Genomic DNA, 20,127 nt, shown 5'->3' with positions numbered 1-20,127 from the left:
AGTCCACATTCTTATACTGCAATTGATAACCTCAACAGTTTGGCCCTGCTGACCTGGGCCAGCTACGGGTATTCTATTAGGGTATGTCTACACTACCCTCCTATTTCGAAATAGGAGGGTAATGTAGGCATACCGCAATTGCAAATGAAGCCCGGGATTTGAATTTCCCGGGCTTCATTTGCATAAGCCGGGCGCCGCCATTTTTAAATCCCGGCTGGTGCGAACCCCGTGCCGTGCGGCTACACGCGGCTCGAACTAGGTAGTTCGAACTAGGTTTCCTAGTTCGAACTATCATTACTCCTCATGGAATGAGGAGTAACTGTAGTTCGAACTAGGAAGCCTAGTTCGAACTACCTAGTTCGTGCCGCGTGTAGCCGCGCGGCACGGGGTTCGAACCAGCCGGGATTTAAAAATGGCGGCTCCCCGCTTATGCAAATGAAGCCCGGGAAATTCAAATCCCGGGCTTCATTTGCAATTGCGGTATGCCTACATTACCCCGCTAGTTCAAACTAGCGGGGTAGTGTAGACATACTCTCATAGTGTAGACACAATTTTTAACTCCAGACGGCTTGCCTGTCCCATGTGAGCATGCGTTAAGTTACATGAACATCAGTTCTTGCCTGGAGGCTTACATGTAGCCAGAGATTATAAAAAGACTAGCGTGGCGTGGGACAGAATATCCTACTCTCACCTCACAAAAACTACCCCCTACACTGGACAGGACCCGATAAGAACATTCGGTGCTCAGAAGGGGATGCCAACATGAACTGCCAAAGCCAACAAAAACAAAAAAAATCAGAAGGCGACACGTGTTTCTTCCTGAAGACCATTAACACATGAACACGGTTTTCTACAAGAGGGCGCACGGGTCAGTCAAGACATGGCCAAGAGGTAACGCCAGCTCCACAGAATGTTGTCAGACATGTCAAAAAACTAGATAATTCCAGGATCGCACGCCCTGGCTCTGCTCTGCCCCTCAGACGCCTCCGTCTTCCTTGATGGTCTGAGCGCTGGGAGCTCTGTTGGTCCTGCCGCACTTCGGGTCGCGGGGTAGAAAGTTGCATGGCCTGTTGTGAGACCCACTCCACCCCCAATTCCCGTAGGCCAGAGTTTCACAAAACCTTCCCAGCAGTCCGTGCACCTGGAGTCTGTTCCTGCCTGGCTGCCTCAGGAGGGCTCAGTGCCTTGGAATCGCATTTCTTGTGCTTGCGCCCACCTGACACGTGACAGGCCTCCGGAGAACCGAGCCAAGGAGCCGGACAGGGGACCAGGCGCGAGCTGCTGAGACGCCGTCGTTTTTACAAAACAAAAGCCGTTGGCTGGAGGAGCGAGGGGGGAATTTCTGCCTGCGTCCTGCCCCTTCCCCCCACAGTTGCCTTAAAAAAAGAAGAAGAAGAAGAAGAAGAAGAAACAGACACGCATGGAGTCCCTGCTGGCAGCGTGCCTGCTCCCTTTCACATCGCAAGCAGGAGGGGCGCGGCGAGAGCCACGGAGACCCACGTCAGCAGCCCCCCCGCAGCGCGGGATGCCGACGCCAAGCCGGAGGTTTCGGATGCCAGTTGGGTGGAGCCCCTCAGGAGCAGCTCGTTTCCGGTTTCCTGCAGAGAACGGAGACAACGTGGAGGGTGAACCCCACATTCGTCCGCCCACCCCTGGCAAAGGCAGGAGGCGAGCGCGCAGCAGCGCGTGGAGCTGCCTTGCGGGTGAAGCTCTGTGTGGCGGGGATGTGGTCGGGCCTCAAGCCAACTCGGTGGACGTCGACAGTCACACTCTGGTGAGAGCACAGAGGCGCCGGCACCTACCGGTGACGGTGCCAGAACAAGAGGAGGAGAGTCGGAGACGGTGACTCGCGGAGGGCCAGTCGGGAGTGAGGACAGCGTGGCCTGATGGCTAGAATGGGGTTTATTAAAAGAGCTTATAAAGGACAGGCCTTGGGAGGCGCCTGAAGGGGAAGGGCGAGGTTTGGCCTTTGGGTGATGGCTGCACCAGACGAATGGCCAGCGCGGCACACAGAGGGCTGCAGGCGGAGGGAGCTGAGGTCCAGGGAGCCAAGGAGGGGTGTGAATTTGTGGTGAGATTTGGGGCAGGGGCCCTGGGAGCTCCTCGCTCCTCCCCTACCTTGGTGGGCTGGAGCTGCTCAAAGATGTTCCCTCTGAGGGTGGCGGCAGCTCTGTTGGCATTTCGCTCCTGCTTATACATCTGCGTCGTCGGGGGCACGGACGGGGCCAGGGCTGCGTTCAGGTGGGTCCCGTTGCTGAAGGCCAGGATGGCGTTTTCTGGGCACGAGGGGGGGAAGAGCGATCAGAGCCAAACTCTCCAGGGAAGTATTAACATCCCTCCCCCTCCCAAAACCAGCGTCTCCCTCCCTGAGCCAGGCCTGGCTTGGACCAGCCATCGCCTCTCCCTGCCTCCCTGCACAGCACCACCCTGTCTGCCGAGCAGCAGGGGCAGGAGGCCTGGCAGGGAGCTTCCAGCCTCAGAAGGGAGAAGTTGCTGCAAGGACCACGGGAGGATCTTTTAGCTCCGGCAATAACGAGTCACACGCTGAAATCCAGAGACCCAGGTGCCATCCCTGCTGCTCGCACCCCACCCGGGACCAGCCGTTCCGCCTTCCACAGGCCAGGAGACACCAGAGCACAGGCCAGGGAGCCAGGGACCCCTCTGTCCTAATCCCAGCCCCTCTGCGGCCCCAGGCCCGCCTTCTCCCCACTCTGAGCCTCAGAGGGCGTCCGGTGGAAGGGGGGGCTGAATGGCCGAATCGAGTCAGGTTTGTCCTGCCCCTTAGAAATGCTAAGCATCGTCCCCCTGACTCTGCGGGACTGCGGACGGTTGGAAGCCTTTTCCAGTGCCCCACGGAGCCAAGAGCTGGGGTGGTCCATCCCTCAGAGCCGTGGGTTGGAGGGAGCACCCTTGGCTTATCTCTGGGAGGTGTCGCCAATGGCAGGGTATTCGGGAAATTCCCCACCCACCGCTCCCACTCCCGGAAACCGAGGGCACACAGCGTCCTGATGCTCAGAGGCTCCTGACTCCCGTTGGGTTCAGCCCGGTGTGAGGTCCTAAATGGCTTTGGGGGCGGGGCCTACGTGGGCTCACAAGGGGGCAGAGCAGAGGGGAATCGGGCCCTAGTGTGCTCACCCAAGAGCGCTATCGGACGGGGCATACAATCCAGACGTCCTGCCAGGGCAGAGACGGAGGCTGGCCCGGCTGGGCCGCAAGCCAGTCAGCCTCAGTAGAGGATGTACAACCGCCCCAGGGGATCATGCATTTGGAGCAGCCCCGATCATCCCCCGTGGACAACATGAGCCGCTGGGCCTCACAGCGTCTTGGCGGGTCAGACGTGGGGCCCCGCTCAGCTTGGCAGCCAGCTGCAGGCGCTTGCCCACCGCACGGGATTCCCTCTCAAACGTGCAGCACCCTGCACCCTGCCCTCCTTGTGCTGCCAGAGGAAACGGCCTCTGCACCCCTCCCGACGGCGCTTTGCTGCTGCGCGGGCCAGACGATGCCGCCTTGCGGGCCCTGAAGAGATGCCCTTCTGCAGGCCGGGGCGGTGCGTTTGTTATCGGCGCTGGCACCAGGCCGGGCGGGCCCGAGCTGTGGTTCCGCTGCAGGCTCAGGTCGAAGGGGGAGCCTGGCTGAGAGCGGAGGAACACGCAGCCCTCTCCGGCCAGAGTCTCTTGGCACAAAGGTCCCGCCTCATCGAGTTTTCTCAAGCACGGCAGTCGCCTCAGGACGCAGGTGGATTTTCTGACCTCCTGAGCGCTGGTCCTCTTTTCCAGGGCTCTCCAGACGTTTCCAGACAGCCTATCTAACTCAGGCTGCCTAGTCCCGGATTTCTCCTTCTCCTTGGTCTTTCCCGGGCTGGGACCTCCGTTTCATACTGCCGTGCAGCTGGCGGCACGTTGGCTGGGGATGACGGATACTTGTAACCTAGTATGGCCCAGTGGCTTGAACACCAGATGGGGAGTCAGGAGAGTTGACAATGGCTCTCTGGGCGGCCTGGGGGCGGCCCTTCAGCTCTCAGTGCCTGGTTCCCTGCCCGCCATTTGACGGCTTTGTCTATGTAGGGCCGTGGCTGTCTCTCACTAGCATGCAAAGCTGGGACCTCACAGTGCTCCTGGAATACTAATAGGGCCAAATTCCGGCTTGTCCAGCATGGGTGTGCCAGAGGTGACACGACACTGGGGGCTCATCCGACCCATGGGGCAGCTTTAATTTGTCTGGGCAGCACAGATGGAGAGATTAAAAAGACTGGGACTTTTCAGCTTAAAAAGAGAAAACTAAGGGGGGATAGAATAGCGGTCTATAAAATCATGACTGACGTGGAAAAAGTGAATAAGGAAAAGTTATTTACTTATTCCCACAATAGAAGAACTAGGGGTCACCAAATGAAACGAATAGGCAGTAGGTTTAAAACAAACAAAAGGAAGTTTTTCTTCACTCAGCTCACAGCCAACCTGTGGAACTCCTTGCCAGAGGATATGGTGAAGTCTAGGACTTGAACAGGGTTCAAGAAAGAGCTAGACAGATTCATGGAGGTTAGGTCCGTCAATGGCTATTAGCCAGGATGGGTAGGAATGGTGTCCCTAACCTCTGTTTGTCTGGAAATGGGTGACAGGGGAGGGATCACGTGAGGATTACCTGATGTGTTCCCTCCCTCTGGGGCACCTGGTATTGGCCACTGTGGGCAGACGGGACACTGGGCTGGATGGACCGTTGGTCTGACCCAGAGTGGCCGTTCTTATGGTCACCGGGGCGAAGGTTGGCCTTGTCATGTGCAGCACTCTGAGCCTGCAGGGGGCACATCTGGGTCTGGGCAGGCACAGGCTGCCCCACGTCCCACCCGGCAGGTGCACAGCTGGGTCTGCGATGGGGGTGGCCAAATCTCCTCTCACATACCCTCTCCGGCCTCATGACGAGAGGAGCCCGGGAGCACCCCCTCCCCGCCCCGGCTCTGCAGTGGACTTGCCCTGGCAGCCGCCTGCTACTTACGGAGACAGGGGTTGTCGGTGAAGAGGCGCAGGAAGCTCTCGCACTCCTCCTGCCGGTTGCCGCTGGTGTTGCAGGTGCACCAAGGAGCTATGCTGGAGGTCGAGTTGTCGATGTAGTTAGGCGTGATGGGGCTGCCTGCCAAGAGGGACAGGGCGGGTCACTGTCACAGGAGGAACCCGCTGAGAACCAAAACCACATCCAACAAACCTCCATCCACCCAGCTATATTCCAGTGGCTTCCACGCTGCTGCCCTTGGATCTGCCAGGACCCTTTCCCCGTGGGGAGCCCTGTTTCCTTCCTGGCCATGTTTCCAGGCCAGTTCAGCCCGGTTCACAGACCCAGCACACCAAGCCAGGGCCCAGCACTCAGCTAGCGACGTTTCACCCTGTTGGCTACATGTCCTGCGTCTTCAGTCTGCTGGTCGTGTAGCCCACAGGTGCTAAGCGACCCTAGAGGCCCACAAAGTATTGCTCACACAAAGAGGCCCGGCTCACGGTCAAGGACAGAGCACGGCTCCAGAACAGCGATGGGCAACCGAGGCTAGTGAGAGGGCACATGAGTGGCCCTTCTTCCTCTCAGTAGCCACAAGATGATCCCCTGGGACAGGGTCGTGTTGCGAACTGTGCCGCGTCCCTAGAATTGGCAGGGGGTGGGGATGGAACCGTAGCAGCGCCTTCCTTGATTGGACCAGAGGGAGCGCCGTCTTCACGTCATGTGTCCTCGTTTTACGTGAGTGTCACGTTTGTAATACCCGTCGGAAAATACTGACGTGGATGGAAACCAGCAGAACGTGGCAGCCCCTGTGTGTGGGCAACGGTCCACACAACGTCCCGTGGGCCGCACCTGGAACCCCGACAGGCTGCCTGTGGCCCTCGGGCATCAGGTCGCCCACCACCACTCAAGAAGGCCCCAAGGGTTGGGTACGGGAGGATGAAGACTGATTGGCTCCATAATCTCTAACAGTGCCCGATCTGCCCAAACCAGCCTTCCCCTCCCAGCTCCCTCACTCACTTCCCGGGCCCCATCAGCAATCGCTTGGCTTTTCCAGACTGACCCACATGCGGAGTGCCTGCCTCAGGCCCACGCTGCAGCCCTCAGCAGCCATTGGTGTGTGGGGGGAGGTTGTTTACACCTGGCTCCACCAGCGGTGGGCGTGAGCTGATCGGCAGATGGGGTCTGCCTGGTGGCCTGGGGCTGCTAATCCATGGACGCTCAGGGTCTGCAAACGAGGAGGCGTGGGGACAGCCTTTAATGGAGAAATGCTAGAAATGCCACACTCTGGTTCTTTGGGAGCATACAACACAATCTTCCAATACAGTAACGCCAAGTACGCAGGACGGAACGTGGGCAGGGGACTCTCACATAGCGAGGAAAAAGGACCGACACCTTTTCGTCAATTAAGAGCAGGCCTGGGATCTGTTTCCTGGATCCCTTTGAGTCAGATTTGCTTTTTTCAGCTGAGCCACCAAAGTGATTCATTACCCATCGGCCTTGCAGAGCCAGCGTGGTGACGGGAGACCAAGCGGGTTTCTAATCTGGCTCATCCAGCCTCCTCCTCCGCTCCAGGACTCTCGGAGGAGCTCTGATTGCAGACTCTCAGGGGATGTCTACACCGCGGCGCTATTTCGGGATAGCGTCCGTTATCCCGAAACAGCATTTTGTGCGCCTTAATGGGCTTCTTATTCTGGCTTCCTGGAAACCGCGTGGCATGAGGATGAAGGAAGATGCCGGAATACTGATTTATTTCAAAGATAGCACCAAATTTCGAAATAAGCTATTTTGAAATACACAATGCGATTTCCGTAGCTCAAATTGCGCAGCCTATTTCCAGGGATGTGCGGCCGTGTCGATGCACCCTCGGTTATCAGAGAGGATGCAAGAGGAAGAGAGATGGAGCATGCTCTCGAAAACTCCACGGAGAGCAGTGGTCCAGCATGGAGGCGAGAGAGAAGAGGACGCACAATACCGGCAGGCATAGCCTCATACCTATGATTCCCGTGTACGCCAAGAGACAGGCCGCGTAGTTCTCCCTCCTGCAGCCAGTCGCAGACTGCGGGGAAGGCTGGCAGTTAAACTGAAACTCCACGTACCGGGACCTGCGCGGGACAGAGAACACACAGAGAGAGAGGTCACCGCTACATAACTTGCTGCACTTGCATATAACTAGGGCCACTGGCTGACATGCTCGCTGACTTACATCCTAAACTATCTACAATGAGTAACTAAGAACATGAGAACAGCCACACTGGGCCAAACCAAAGGTCCATCTAGCCCAGTGTCCTATCTGCCGACAGCAGCCACTGCCAGATGCCCCAGAGGGAATGAACGGAACAATTACCGAGCGGACCATCATCCAGTCCCAGCTTCTGGCAGTCAGAGGCTTAGAGACACCCATCCCTGACCATCCTGGTTAATAGCCATTGATGGACCTGAACTCCATCAATGTATCTAAACCTTTTTTGAGCACAGTTATACATTTTGGCCTTCACAACATCCCCTGGCAAGGAGTTCCACAGGTGGACTGTGCATTGTGTGAAGAAGTACTTCCTTTTTTTCTGTTTTAAACTGGCTGCTTATTAATTTTGTGGTTCTTGGGTTATGCAAAGGAGTAAAGAACACTTCCTATCCACTTTCTCTACACCATTTATGATTGCACTGACCTCTATCATATTCTCCCCGAATCATCTCTTTCCTAAGATGAACAGTCCCCGGTTTTAAATCTCCCTCCATATGGCAGCCGTTCCATGCCCCTAGGCATTTGTGTTTTCATTCTCCATTCTTTTTCCAGTTCTAATATATCTTTTTATATCTGGGCTACTCAACATGTGGCCTGCGGTGCGGTTTGGGTTTACGTGGGGCTCAACACGCGGCCCGCGGGTGGGATACTTTGAACGTGGCCTCCACAACGGCGAGGCGTCTCCCAGGCGGGGTGAGCATTGACAGACACAAGCAGACGGGCTGGCTGGAACAGACGGGTACGGGGTGTCAGCTTTTCAAGCCCCCAGCGAGGTGGTGCTGGGAGCACTGAGGCATCGTGTGAAAGAAGCTATTGGCATATATTTGCATATATATTTTCATATACATGCAACCGCACTTAAGTTGCAGCCCTTGGCACGTGCTGTGAGTATCATTGTGGCCCCCAAAGTTGAGTAGCCCTGTTTTATATCATCTGTAAACATCCTCATCTCACTGTTTACCCATTTTTTCCCAGATCATTTGTTAATACATTGAACATCACTGGTCCTGGTACAGTTACTTGCCCCCCTCCCTACATTTTACTTTGAAAACTGACCATTTATTCCTACCATTTGTTTCCTATCTTTGAATCAGTTAATGACCCACGAGGGGACCTTTCCTCTTATCCCTCTTATTCTTCTTAAGAGCCTTTGGTGAGGAACCTTACCAAAAACTTTCTGAAGATTCAAGCACAATATATCAACTGAGTCACTCTGGTCCACATGCTTGTTGACCCTTTCAAAGAATGCTAATGGATTGGTGAGGCATGATTTCCCTTTACAAAAGCCATGTTGACTCTCCGCCCCGCATACTGTGTTCACCTATGTATCTAATAATTCTGCACTAACATCTCAGCCAATTTTCCAGGTACTGATGTTATGATGTTAGACTTACTGGCCTGTCATTGCCAGGGCCATCTCTGGAGCCTTAAAAAAAAAAAAAAAAAAAGGGCATTACTGTCACGTTACTGAATTTGAGGGAAGCAGCCAGATCACTGCTGCACCCATAGGTGAGGGTGTTGGCCCCAAAAATGGCATAAAAGGGGCTATGTGGGGTGTTGAATAGAAGCTCATTGTCTGCTAATCCTATGTATGCTAGTCATGTGATTGTATAATGTCTGCGTGTGTAGTTAGGAATCTGTAATCTGTGTGGATATTGACTATTTCCCTGCATGTGGTTGAGCATTGGGCAGAGCCCGGCCTATGGACATGCTAATCAGCGAGGCCCTGTGGGACAATGGCACTCAATGGGCCAAGGACACTCCTAAAGAACGAGTGGTGTCTCATACCTAAGGGCTACCAGCAGGGAACACAGGAATAGGCCATGGGCCAGGTGACCTGCTGTAGCCAAGAAGAAACCAGGAAGGAGGGATAAATAGGCCATGTGGTGGACTCCATCTTGGTCTTCAGCTTAGCACTTCATCCCAGAGGCAGCATCGCAGGGATCGAAGAGCCGGAAAGAACTGTGGACCCATCCTGATCCTAGGATGTGCAACAGGGACTCTTAAGCCAGCAGCTGTAACATCTCTGCTAGAGCCTGCGTCGAGAACTGGGAGATTCGATGCATGTAATGTATGATTCTTTAGCAACCTTACTCTCCTGCTTTTCTTTCTTGTGGTAATAAACCTTTAGAGGATAGATTCTAAAGGATTGGCTCAGCGTGATTTGTGGGTAAGGTCCAGAGGGTAAATTGACCAGGGATATGTGGCTGGTTTCTTGGAACCAGACAGAATGTGTTCGGGGTAGGTGGGATCGGGTTCTAAGACCTCCCCCCCCCCACCTGTATATGAGGCCCGGGGACATTTGGGGCACGGATATTGCTGGGGTGTCGGAGGGGTTTTGCTCGTGAGGCTTCAGGCAGGCTGCTGAAGCGCTCTGTGGGACTGGTTTGTGGCCTGTTTGGAGAGGTCACCAGTCTGGGGACTGTAAGGAGCCCCAAAGTTGAGCAATTCGCTCTGAGCGGACGCCCTCAGCTGGGCCCAGACACGGCCCGGTCCATCACAATTACATTAGCTATTCTCCAGTCATCTGGTACTGAGGCTGATTTAAGTGATAGATTACATACCACAGTTAGCAGTTCTGCAATTTCATATCTGAGTTTCTTCAGAACTCTTGGGTGAACAGCATCCAGTCAGGTTGTTGGGGGGCAAAGGCATATTTAGTCCTGACAGAAGCCCACTGTGGATTTTAAGAGTCTGTTCTGAGAATGTTTAATAGCATAACCATAAGTAGATCTGCTGACGTGTAAGAAACTGCAGAATAATCATGCCTATGAGAACAGCAGGGGATAAAGTAATTAAAATGCTAGATGGATGGGGTGACATTGGAGAACATTTGGGGTATGACTACACAGCACTGTAACTTGAAATAAGATACGCAATTTGAGCTACGCAAATTGTGCATCTTATTTCAGTGCTATTTAGAAAGAGCTTATTGCGGCATTTGGGGCTGTCTACACAGCGCCAAATTTTGAAATAAAGCGCTAGTCCAAAATATCCCTTACTCCTCATGGAATGAGGTTTACAGGGACGTTGGAATAGCGAGCCTGAAATAACAGGTTTGCTGTGAAGACGTGGGATAGCTATTTTGGGATACTCCAGTTTCCCGAAATAGTGTTGCAGTGTAGATGTACCCTTGGTGGCCTGAAAAGGGACAGTCAGGAAAAAGGCAATAAGAAATACAGAAACAATATAAGGCATTGGGGCGCCGGAAACATTGGCATGGAATCACGTGGTTATCATGGTATTGTGGGAGGAAAATTAGAGGACAGTTAATCTGGTATGTTAAATAACCAAATGAAGGAGGGTATGTCTACACTACCACCCTAGTTCGAACTAGGGTGGTTAATGTAGGCAACCGAAGTTGCAAATGAAGCCTGGGATTTGAATTTCCTGGGCTTCATTTGCATCTTGCCGGGCGCAGCCATTTTTAAATCCCTGCTAGTTCGGACTCCGTGCCCGCGGCTACACGTGGCACGGAGTAGGTAGTTCGGATTAGGCTTCCTATTCTGAACTACCGTTACTCCTTGTGGAACGAGGTGTACCGGTAGTTCGGAATAGGAAGCCTAACCTGAACTACCTACTCCATGCCACGTGTAGCCGCGGGCGCGGAGTCCGAACTAGCGGGGATTTAAAAATGGTGGCGCCCGGCAAGATACAAATGAAGCCCGGGATATTTAAATCCCGGGCTTCATTTGCAACTTCGGTTGCCTACATTAACCACCCTAGTTCGAACTAGGGTGATAGTGTAGACATACCCGGAGGATTTAGGGAAGGAGTTAAAGAATATTCAAGGCACTTGGATAACGGGGCAGGTGTTTAGGGAAGTGCAAGCAGCAATCAATGAAATAGGAAAAATCCTGAACCAAACTAATATATCAAAGGTGATTCACCTGCACATAGGATGGTGCTTCCTAATGCAGGAGCTACACGAGCAGGATGAAAGGAAGTTCAAAGGGGGGAAGTGTCCAGAGAAGATGCTAGAACAATGGACAAAAATAAAAGTAGCTGCTTAGTGCAGGGTTGGGTGCCGCTCACTGCCCTGTTATGCTGAGCAAACGTTGATGAAACATGGGCCCTTTCTCTGCTACCAGTAAAAACAGTGGCCACAGGTCTTAGTAAGGCATTAAGAGTGAATAGTGTCCAGACAACGGTTCATTGGAACCTACCAGGGCAGGTTACATCTTAAAAGAACACATCACCCGTCCTCAGTTATTAGTAAAGGAGGGTGTCTGGACAGCTCCAGGTGTTGTTCTAAGAGGCGTGATACCTGCTTATGTCGTTGTGATGTGCTGCAGGGTACACAACTCGCGTGCTGGCAAAGAAGCAAGGTTAAGCCAAGGTGGTATTAGAGGGAGAAGGTAAATATTGTGAACCCTCTTGGGTCAGACACTTCCAATAGGGGACACAAACGTATCATTATGACCAGCCAATGTGCTCCTTAGAGCCAAGAAAGGTTATCTGAATAGGGGACAAGGTAATTTTTTAGCTCTCTCCACCATGAGATCCACAATGTATCGGCTGATAGCTCTCTGACGGGTGCTGCCTAATGCAGCGAAGCCATGTCATGCTGCTTTTGCATCGAAATATGCAGGTCTTCATGAATAGAGATCCAGAATGTTTGTTGACCGTAAGGCTATGTCTAGACTGCAAGCCTCTTTTGAAAGAGGCTTTTTCGAAAGATACTTTCGAAAAAGCCTCTTTCGAAAGAGAGCGTCTAGACTGCAAGCAGAACTTTCAAAAAAGCAAGCCGCTTTTTCGAAAGAGAGCACCCAGGCAGTCTGGATGCTCTCTTTCGAAAAACCCATTTGCATTCAAGAACGCCTTTTTTCGAAAGAGCACTTTTGAAAAAAGGCGTTCTTCCTCGTGAAATTAGGTTTACCGCCGTCGAAAGAAAAGCCGCGTTCTTTCGATTTAATTTTGAAAGAACGCGGCTGCAGTCTAGACGCAGGTGAAGTTTTATAGAAAAAAGGCTACTTTTTTCGAAAAAAACCCTGAGTCTGGACACAGCCTAAGACAGGAGAGTCGAAATAGTCAAAGGGACATTGGTCGTCTGGGAAATGCACCTGTTGGGTGTTAGTATGCAAGTTTGGGAACGGATTCTGTGGCTTCACAGTGTGGAGGATGGGGGCAAAGGCATATTTAGGCCTGACAGAAACAGATTGACAGAGCCAGACAAGTACCCAGAAGTCGATTATTCCAGACAGGCCCAACAAGGAAAATAACAGAACACCACTGGTCATCAGCTACAGCCCCAGCTTAAATCCCTCCAGCGCATCATTGACAATCTACAACCTATCCTGGAAAACGATCCCTCACTCTCCTTGGGAGATAGGCCAGTCCTCACCTACAGACAACCCCTAACCCGAATAAAATACTCAGCAGCCACACGCCACACCTCAAATGCACTCACCTAGGAACCTACCCTTGCAACAAACAGCGTTGCCAACTCTGTCCACACATCTATATAAGCACCACCATCACAGGACTAATCACACAAAAGCCACAACATACAACTGCACATCCTCTAATGTGATCTATGCCATCAAGTGCCAGCAATGCCCACTGCCATGGATATTGTCCAAACCGGACAGTCTCTGCGACGAAGGCTACATGGACATAAATCAGACAGCAGAAATGTGAACACACTTAGGCTGTGTCTACACTGGCGCGTTTTTGCATGAAAATGGCCACTTTTGCGCAAAAATATGCCACCTGTCTACAATGGCCGCGCGTTCTTGCGCAAGTAAACTGACGTTGTACTGTAGAAAATCAGGGCTTCTTGCGCGAGAACTCTGAGGCTCCCTCTCAGGAAGATGCCCTCTTGCACAAGAGCTCTTCCAGAAGAGGCCGGTGTAGACAGGCAACATGAATTTCTTGTGCAAGAAGCCCCTATGGTTAAAATGGCCATCAGAGCTTTCTTATGGAAGAGAGCATCTATGCTACCAAGGATGCTCTTGTGCAAAAGCACATGGCAGTGTAGACACGCTCTCGTGGAAGAGTTTTTGCACAAGAACGCTTCCGCAAAAGAGTTCTTGTGCAAGAAGCTGCCAGTGTAGATGTAGCCTTAAAGCAGTAGGGGAACACTTTAACCTGTATGGTCACTCAGTCCTGGATTTTAAAACAGGCATTCTTCTATAAAGGAATTTCACTAGCCAGTTACAGAGAGTCTGCAGATCTACAGGCTCTCCAACACTCTGGCATCCGAGTCCTGGACTGTCTTGACTGTGATTATTCTCCCACCATTCCTGAGAGGCAGGGAAGTACTAGTAGCCCTTTGGTCCAGAGAGGGACTTGAGGCCCAGACACTCAAGCCTGGACCCTGAAACTTATTTCAGTGCCTAGCTCCCATTGGCTTGCCTGGGATCACACAAGCAGGCTGTGGTGGAACTGGGAAGTGAACACAGATTTCCTGCCTGCTTGGCTGAAAACCACAAAGTCCTTCTGCTTTGACAATTCTGCATGGACCACAATCTGGAACTTTTTTTTTTTCCTAATATTTTGTCCAGTGCAAACTAATAAGGATGGCAACGGTTAACTGATAAGCACCGGTCACGGTGAACTGGTGGCCCAGCCTGTCTGGGAACCCGACCCCCACCCCCCTGCCTACCCTGTTTAAGTGGTTAAACATAATCTTTAACCAGTTCACTGATGAAACGGGATTTTACATCCCAACAATCTAAATAGCTCAGTGCCTCAGCCCAGAACTGGCCACTACAAGAGATGACTTAAATCTCACCCTCTCATTTATATTGTACAGAATAGTCATAGAGATGTAGCCGTGTCAGTCTGGTCTAGCTGAAACAAAAGACAGGACTATGCAGCACTTTAAGTCCTGTCCTTTATATTGTACAGAGGCGGCCTTTGTTATCTGAGTCATAGAATCCTAGAACACTCGCACTGGAAGGGACCTCGAGAGGACATCAAGTCCAGTCCCCTGCCCTCATGGAAGGACCAAAAACCATCTAGACCATCCCTGACAGGTGTCTGTCTAACCTGCTCTTAACTATCTCTAGGGATGGAGATTCCACAACCCCCCTAGGCAATTTATTCCAGTGTTTAACCACCCTGACAGGCAGGAAGTTTTTCCTAACATCCAACCTGAACCTCCTTTGCTGTCTCCTAAACCTCCCTGGCGCTGCCAGACAAGAGCACAACACAAATAACAGAATACTAGCCTGCATGGAGAGGTGGTTGGAGGAGATCCTGGCAAGCCAATGCCTAATGGGGTTTGAAGGCAGGAAAGAAAACTTTATCAAGAGAGGATGCTGCACCATACCATTTTTTTCTGTCTTATTCTGCACTCCTGGGTTTTCCTTTGTTTGTATTTGTTACGGTGTTCACACCAAGAAACACCTAGCATGTGGGTGTAGGAGGCTAGCCCTGTACCCAGATCACTGTGAATTCAAGGGACGACGGCTGAGACCTAAAACAGAGTTAACCTGGTATTATTTTACTCTCAATGTTTCTTTAAAGAGCTTGGTTTTATCCATGGTTCTTGTTTTGGTTTCTGCACCTTCTGCAGGCTTTGCCTGGATCTCGTATTTCCTTGCTGCCTTGGATGTTGGCTCCAGAGGATTCATTTGTTACTGTTCGGAGACCATAGACCTAGCTAATTAACAGCTTGCGATGCTTTAAGGATGTGAAATTGCTCGCTCCCCCCTTGCACCTCCCTTTTTCCCAGCAGCATAGCTTATCCCAGGGGACAATACTGCTACATTTCAGATCCACTAGCTAGCTGTGTGAAATCCTGTAGCGCCTGAAATACGGGTTGCTGGCTCTCCTAGCTTTCTGCATTTCAGATAAAAGTTAAGCCGGAGGGTCTAGCCACTCAGAGAGATTTACATTCCACATGGCGCTTCTGGCAAGAATAACGGGGCTTGCCCCAGCCGAATTCCCCTGTCAGGAATGATGTGTTGCTCCCCCTGTGGTTTTAAATTGGAGAAATTACTTTTCACGTCTCCTCTTTCAAAGCCAAGTGCTTGGCACTACTGCTGTGGGGTGGTTAATGTGCTCCACCCCAGAAAGAGCTGCTCCAGGGTGGGGGAGGCCTGAGCCAGGTACTTACCCCATTCATTATCTCAACTTCTGCGAGGACAAGAAAGGGCACGGCTCTGACTTCTCTTAGGAGGTGGCCCTGGGCAGATGCCTAGAGACACAGTCCGGTCCTGCTAAGGACGTCTCAGTCAAGAGCCACTTTCTGTGACCAAGTGCCCCTCTCCCGTGCCCAACGCTGCTAGGGTTAAAGGAGGGGCTGGAGAGAGACGCAAGCCGCTGAATGGCCCTGCAGTCCGCCACGGTCCCCGAGTCCCCCAACACCATTTGTTAGTGATGGGTACTACATGAGCCCCTCCCCCGTTGTCCTCCTGGGCTCAGCATCTCATTCTTTCTTCCTGTTGAGCCCAGGAGGGGTGCTCCGCCTTCCTGTTTTCCCACACAGAGGCGGTGATGCCTAGTGGGTAGGCATACGCTTAGCAGTCAGCAGGGATAGGTTCTGCTCCTTAGAATCCTAAAATCCTAGGGCTGGAAGAGACCTCAGGAGTCACCGAGTCCAGCCCCCTGCCCAAAGCAGGACCAACCCAACTCAATCATCCCAGCCAGGGCTTTGTCAAGCCGGGACTTCAAAACCTCTAGGGATGGAGATTCCACCCCCTTCCTAGGGAACCCATTCCAGTGCTTCCCCACTCGCCTAGGGAAATCGTTTTTCCTAATATCTAACTTGGACCTCTCCCACTGCAACTTGACACCATTGCTCCTTGTTCTGCCATCTGCCACCACTGAGAACAGCCTCTCTCCATCCTCTTTGGAACCTCCCTTCAGGAAGTTGAAGGCTGCTATCAAATCCCCCCTCACTCTTCTCTTCTGCAGACTAAACAAACCCAACTCCCTCAGCCTCTCCTCATAAGTCATATGCTCCAGCCCCCTAATCATTTTGGTCGCCCTCCGCTGGACCCTCTCCAATGCGTCCACGTCCTTTCTGTAGTGGAGGGCAGAGAATTGGCTGCAATACTGCAGATGTGGCTTCACCAGAGCCGAATAAAGGGGAATAATCATTTCCTTACATCTGCTGGCAATGTTCCTTCTAATGCACCCCAATATGCTATTAGCCAACTTGGCTACAAGGGCGCACTGTTGACTCATCTCCAGCTTCTCATCCACTGTCATCCCCAGGTCTTTCTCTGCCAAATTGCTACGTAGCTAGTCGGTCCCCAGCCTGTAACAATGCTTGGGATTCTTCCGTCCCAAGGGCAGGACTCTGCACTTGTCCTTGTTGAATCTCATCAGCTTTCTTTTGGCCCAATCCTCCAATGTGTCTAGGTCACTCTGGACCCTATCCCTGCCCTCCAGCGTATCTACCTCTCCCGCTAGCTTAGTGTCATCCACGAATTTGCTGAGGGTGCAATCCATCCCCTCATCCTTGCGTCACTGCACAACTTTGGGCAAGTGTTTGATCTCTTTGTTCCTCAGTTTACCCCTTAGTGGTAACAAAGCACAAATGCCCGCTCAGAGGCTTAGCAGGGAGTGCTTGTGAATTGCTTTGGGTCTGTCTAGACAGCATCCCTCTGATGACAGAGGGATGCAGATTAGGCAGGTCGACATTGCAAATGAAGCGGGGATTTAAACATCCCGTGCTTAATTTGCATAAAAATGGCCGCCGTTTTTGCCACTCAGCACTTTGTCAGCAAAAAGAGGCAGTCTAGAGGGGGATCTGTCGACAGATCCTGTAAACTTCCTTGCAGTCTAGACATACCCCTTGTGACAAGACGTGCAATTAATACAGCCTGACACCTAGGGCTATCAAGTAGACCCTCCCCCCAAAATACCAGACACACTTGATCATGGACGGTGGGGGGGAAGGGACTGGCTGGGGAGGGGGGCGGGGGTGTCGTCGGCCACGGGGCTGGCTGGGAGGAAGGGGTGCGGGAGGCAGGGCTGGCAGAGAGGGATCGGAGGCTGCGGGGCTGGCCGGGAGGAAGAGGGGGCAGGAAGTAGATCTGGGGGGATCAGGGGCCGGGGGGACTGGACAGGAGGGGGTGTCGGTGGCCGTGGGGCTGGCTGGGAGGAAGGGGGGGCAGGAAGCAGATCTGGGGGGAATCAGGGGCCGGGGGAGCTGGACGGGAGGGGGGGCCAGAGGAAGGGGGGCGGGAAGCAGAGCTGGCGGGGTGGAAGGTGCAGCCACTGGCTTCAGCCGGAGTCCAACAGGCCACACCCCCAGCAGGCACTCCCGCTAGTTGCTAGTAAAACCCGGGCGGGGGCGAGGGCGGGGGGTGGGGGCAGGGCTGGGAGCCACTCCCCCCACCCGGCTTCTGACCGCAACCAGAGACTCCCAGCTGGGAGGCGGGGCCTCGATTGGCGCTGGAAGCCTCTGGTCGTGTGCAGAAGCCGGGCGGGGGGAGTGGCTGGGAGTCTCCGCCTCTGCCCCCGCCCCGCTCTTGCCACGGGCTCCCAGCGCCAATCGTGGCCCCGCCTCCCAGTTCTTCCCTCGCCCCCGCCAGGCTTCCGTCCGGCGCCCAGCCGGAAATTCAGAAAATACCGGACATTGCACATTGCACATTGCACATGTCCGGTATTTTCTGAATTTTTCAACCGGAGAGGGGGCGCAAATACTGGACCGTCCGGTAGAAAACAGGACACCTGGCAACCCTACTGACCCCAGTTGTACCACCCAGCTTTCCAGCTACAATAGCTGAGGCAAAAGGGGGCCAAATCCAGGGATTTGCCTGAAGAATGCACCAGGAACATCTCAGCCTCCATTTGACCGCAGGCTCTTCCTAGCCAACCCTTTGCATCAGCCACTGGAGCAGAGGGTCACCTTTTAGGGCCTGCTTCAAGGCCCAACTGAGTCCCTGGAAGGACTCCCTCAGGCGTCAGTGGTTGGCGCGGGCCCTCCGTGGGGTTGGCTCACCGGGCCCCGGTGGGCTGCATGGGCGTTACCTGCAAACATAGTTCTCCTGGCAGGCGTCCAGGGGGGAAAGGCAGTTGGGCTTCTCCTTGGACTCGTAGGAGCAGGCGGGGACAATGGTCTGTCGGCGGCGCTCGGCGCAGGCCGTGTCGTCGCAGGGGCAGAAGAGCAGCTCGTGCGTGTACTCGGGGGGCACGCGGTCGAAGAACCGGCGCAGGGCCTTGTGGCACTTGGAGCGGTTGCAGGCGTCGGCCCGGGCCTGGCGCCGGATGCAGAAGGACACATACTCCGTCTTCAGCTTCTGGCACATCTCGTCCACGTTGCAGGCCTTGGCGGCGTCCAGGCAGCGGTTCACCTGCGTCACCTCGTTCTCGGATCCTGCAAGACCAAGAGACATGCCCCGCCCCTAAGCACAGCTGAGCATGGAGAGTAAGACTAGGAGTGAAGAAAATATCACCTCCCCAATTGTGCCGAGACCCCCTCATCCCCGCGGAGGCTGCAGAACAGCTCCAGTGGGGAAGGAGCAACTCTGACTAGGGAAGCAGGGCTGTTGGCAGAGAGGAGATGGGTGAGGAAATGCCAGTGAAGCAGTAGATGGGGGATAGACTGCTGGCTAACCCACACTTGGTAGTGCCAGGCAATGGACGCTCAATTTTTTCCCCACCCACATGTGGAATAAATTTTGTTGTGTGCACCGAGTCATGGGCAGATGTGCACCACCAATAGAAACACATGTTGCCAGCTGTGGGTGCTGTCTAATCAGCAGGGTGGCACCTGAATCTCATGGGTGGACCTTCCAAGCGCTCAGCTTACAGGGGACACTGGTGCCAGGCCTCCTGCTGGCTGTCCTTGCCAGGTGAGTTCCAGCTCTCTTCCAGTTAGTTCTGCTTGTTATTCCTGCCTTGGAAGTGCCAGATTCCTGCTCCCCAGCTCAGAATTACAGTCTCACTGTACTCAGTGCTATTTAGCCAAGTTACCACATATCTGAGCACCTTCCTATCATTAATATATTGTTCTTCCCCACACTCCAGTAAGCCAAGGCATGGCTATTATTCCCATTGTACAGAGAAACTGAGGCATGGAACCTGTGACTTGTGTTACTTGCAGACATAGTGAATTGTGGCAGAGCAGAAAATTGTGCCCACATCTCCTGAGTTCGAAGCTAGCGTCCTCACCACTCAACCATCCTGCCTCTCCCACAGGCTGTGACACACACACCATGAAAGACAGCCCATGCCCAAGGCCCTCAGAATCTAAACAGGCTCAGGATGAAACAGGGGCCTAGAAAGGGGCGGGAGAGATGAGAGTGATTGACAGGGCCGGATTAACTCTTCTGAGGGCCGTGGGCTATTAGATTTCGGGGGGTTCCTCGGCTCCGGAAGGGGCCAAAAATGAGGGGTTCAGTGTGTGTGAGGGGGCTGAGGCAGGAAGGTGGGTGTGGGAGTGGGTGACGTCTCTGACTAGACTCTGGGACGTGGTGATTTCACTCATTTCAATTAGGATTTGCCCTCTTCTGAGGCCTTAACGGGGTTTGCACAAGGCTCTCTGCCAGCGTGTGCGCGCAAGCCTAGTTTCCAACATGGGGAGAGGGCCTTCCGAGGTCCAAACTACCACCACGGAACAGCTGGAGGGCTGTGAATGCAACAGGGCCCTCTTTGTCCAGGAGCTACGGAGAGGAGGAAGGTGAATGGCTGCAGAAGCCAACGTTCAAGAGGAAGTCACTGGAGGATGTTCTCCAGAAATGGCGGATTTGGAGGACTGAAGCTGCCATCTTTGCAGGTAACAAGAATGGAAATAACAAATACTATTCCCCCAGCCCAAGATCTGTCTTTGAGAGAAACGTCAGAGAAAATCCGATGCCTTTCAGACCTCAACATCATCTCTACCAGGAAACGCAGAGTCAACTCTGCTCACTTTTGAAAGGGTAACTCCATTGACCTCAGCAAAACTACCTTTGATGGACACTAGGGTAGTTTTGGCCCACAATATTTAACTCGAATGA

General features: G+C 53.2%; 1 protein-coding gene across 3 annotated transcripts in view; it reads right to left on the bottom strand.

Moving 5' to 3' along the window:
• Positions 1 to 489: 489 nt before the first annotated feature.
• Positions 490 to 20,127, bottom strand: part of GFRA4 (GDNF family receptor alpha 4) — a 124,238-nt gene continuing 104,600 nt past the window's right edge. For 2 of the 3 annotated variants that reach the window (XM_075931021.2, XM_075931020.2), the window contains exons 4-8: positions 18,158 to 18,503; positions 6,976 to 7,085; positions 4,990 to 5,124; positions 2,119 to 2,276; positions 491 to 1,598 (exon numbers count right to left, since the gene is read on the bottom strand). In XM_075931021.2, coding sequence (XP_075787136.1) covers positions 1,455 to 1,598; positions 2,119 to 2,276; positions 4,990 to 5,124; positions 6,976 to 7,085; positions 18,158 to 18,503 — 893 coding nt within the window. In that variant the 3' untranslated portion in view covers positions 491 to 1,454. Of the gene's footprint in view, positions 1,599 to 2,118; positions 2,277 to 4,989; positions 5,125 to 6,975; positions 7,086 to 18,157; positions 18,504 to 20,127 lie in introns of all 3 variants that reach the window. The other variant, XM_075931023.2, reaches the window with a different exon arrangement.

Source organism: Pelodiscus sinensis, chromosome 4 (genome assembly GCF_052426305.1).
Source record: "Pelodiscus sinensis isolate ZL-2025 chromosome 4, ASM5242630v1, whole genome shotgun sequence".
Taxonomy (NCBI): Eukaryota; Metazoa; Chordata; order Testudines; family Trionychidae; genus Pelodiscus; species Pelodiscus sinensis.
This window is presented reverse-complemented; position numbering and strand designations above follow the sequence as displayed.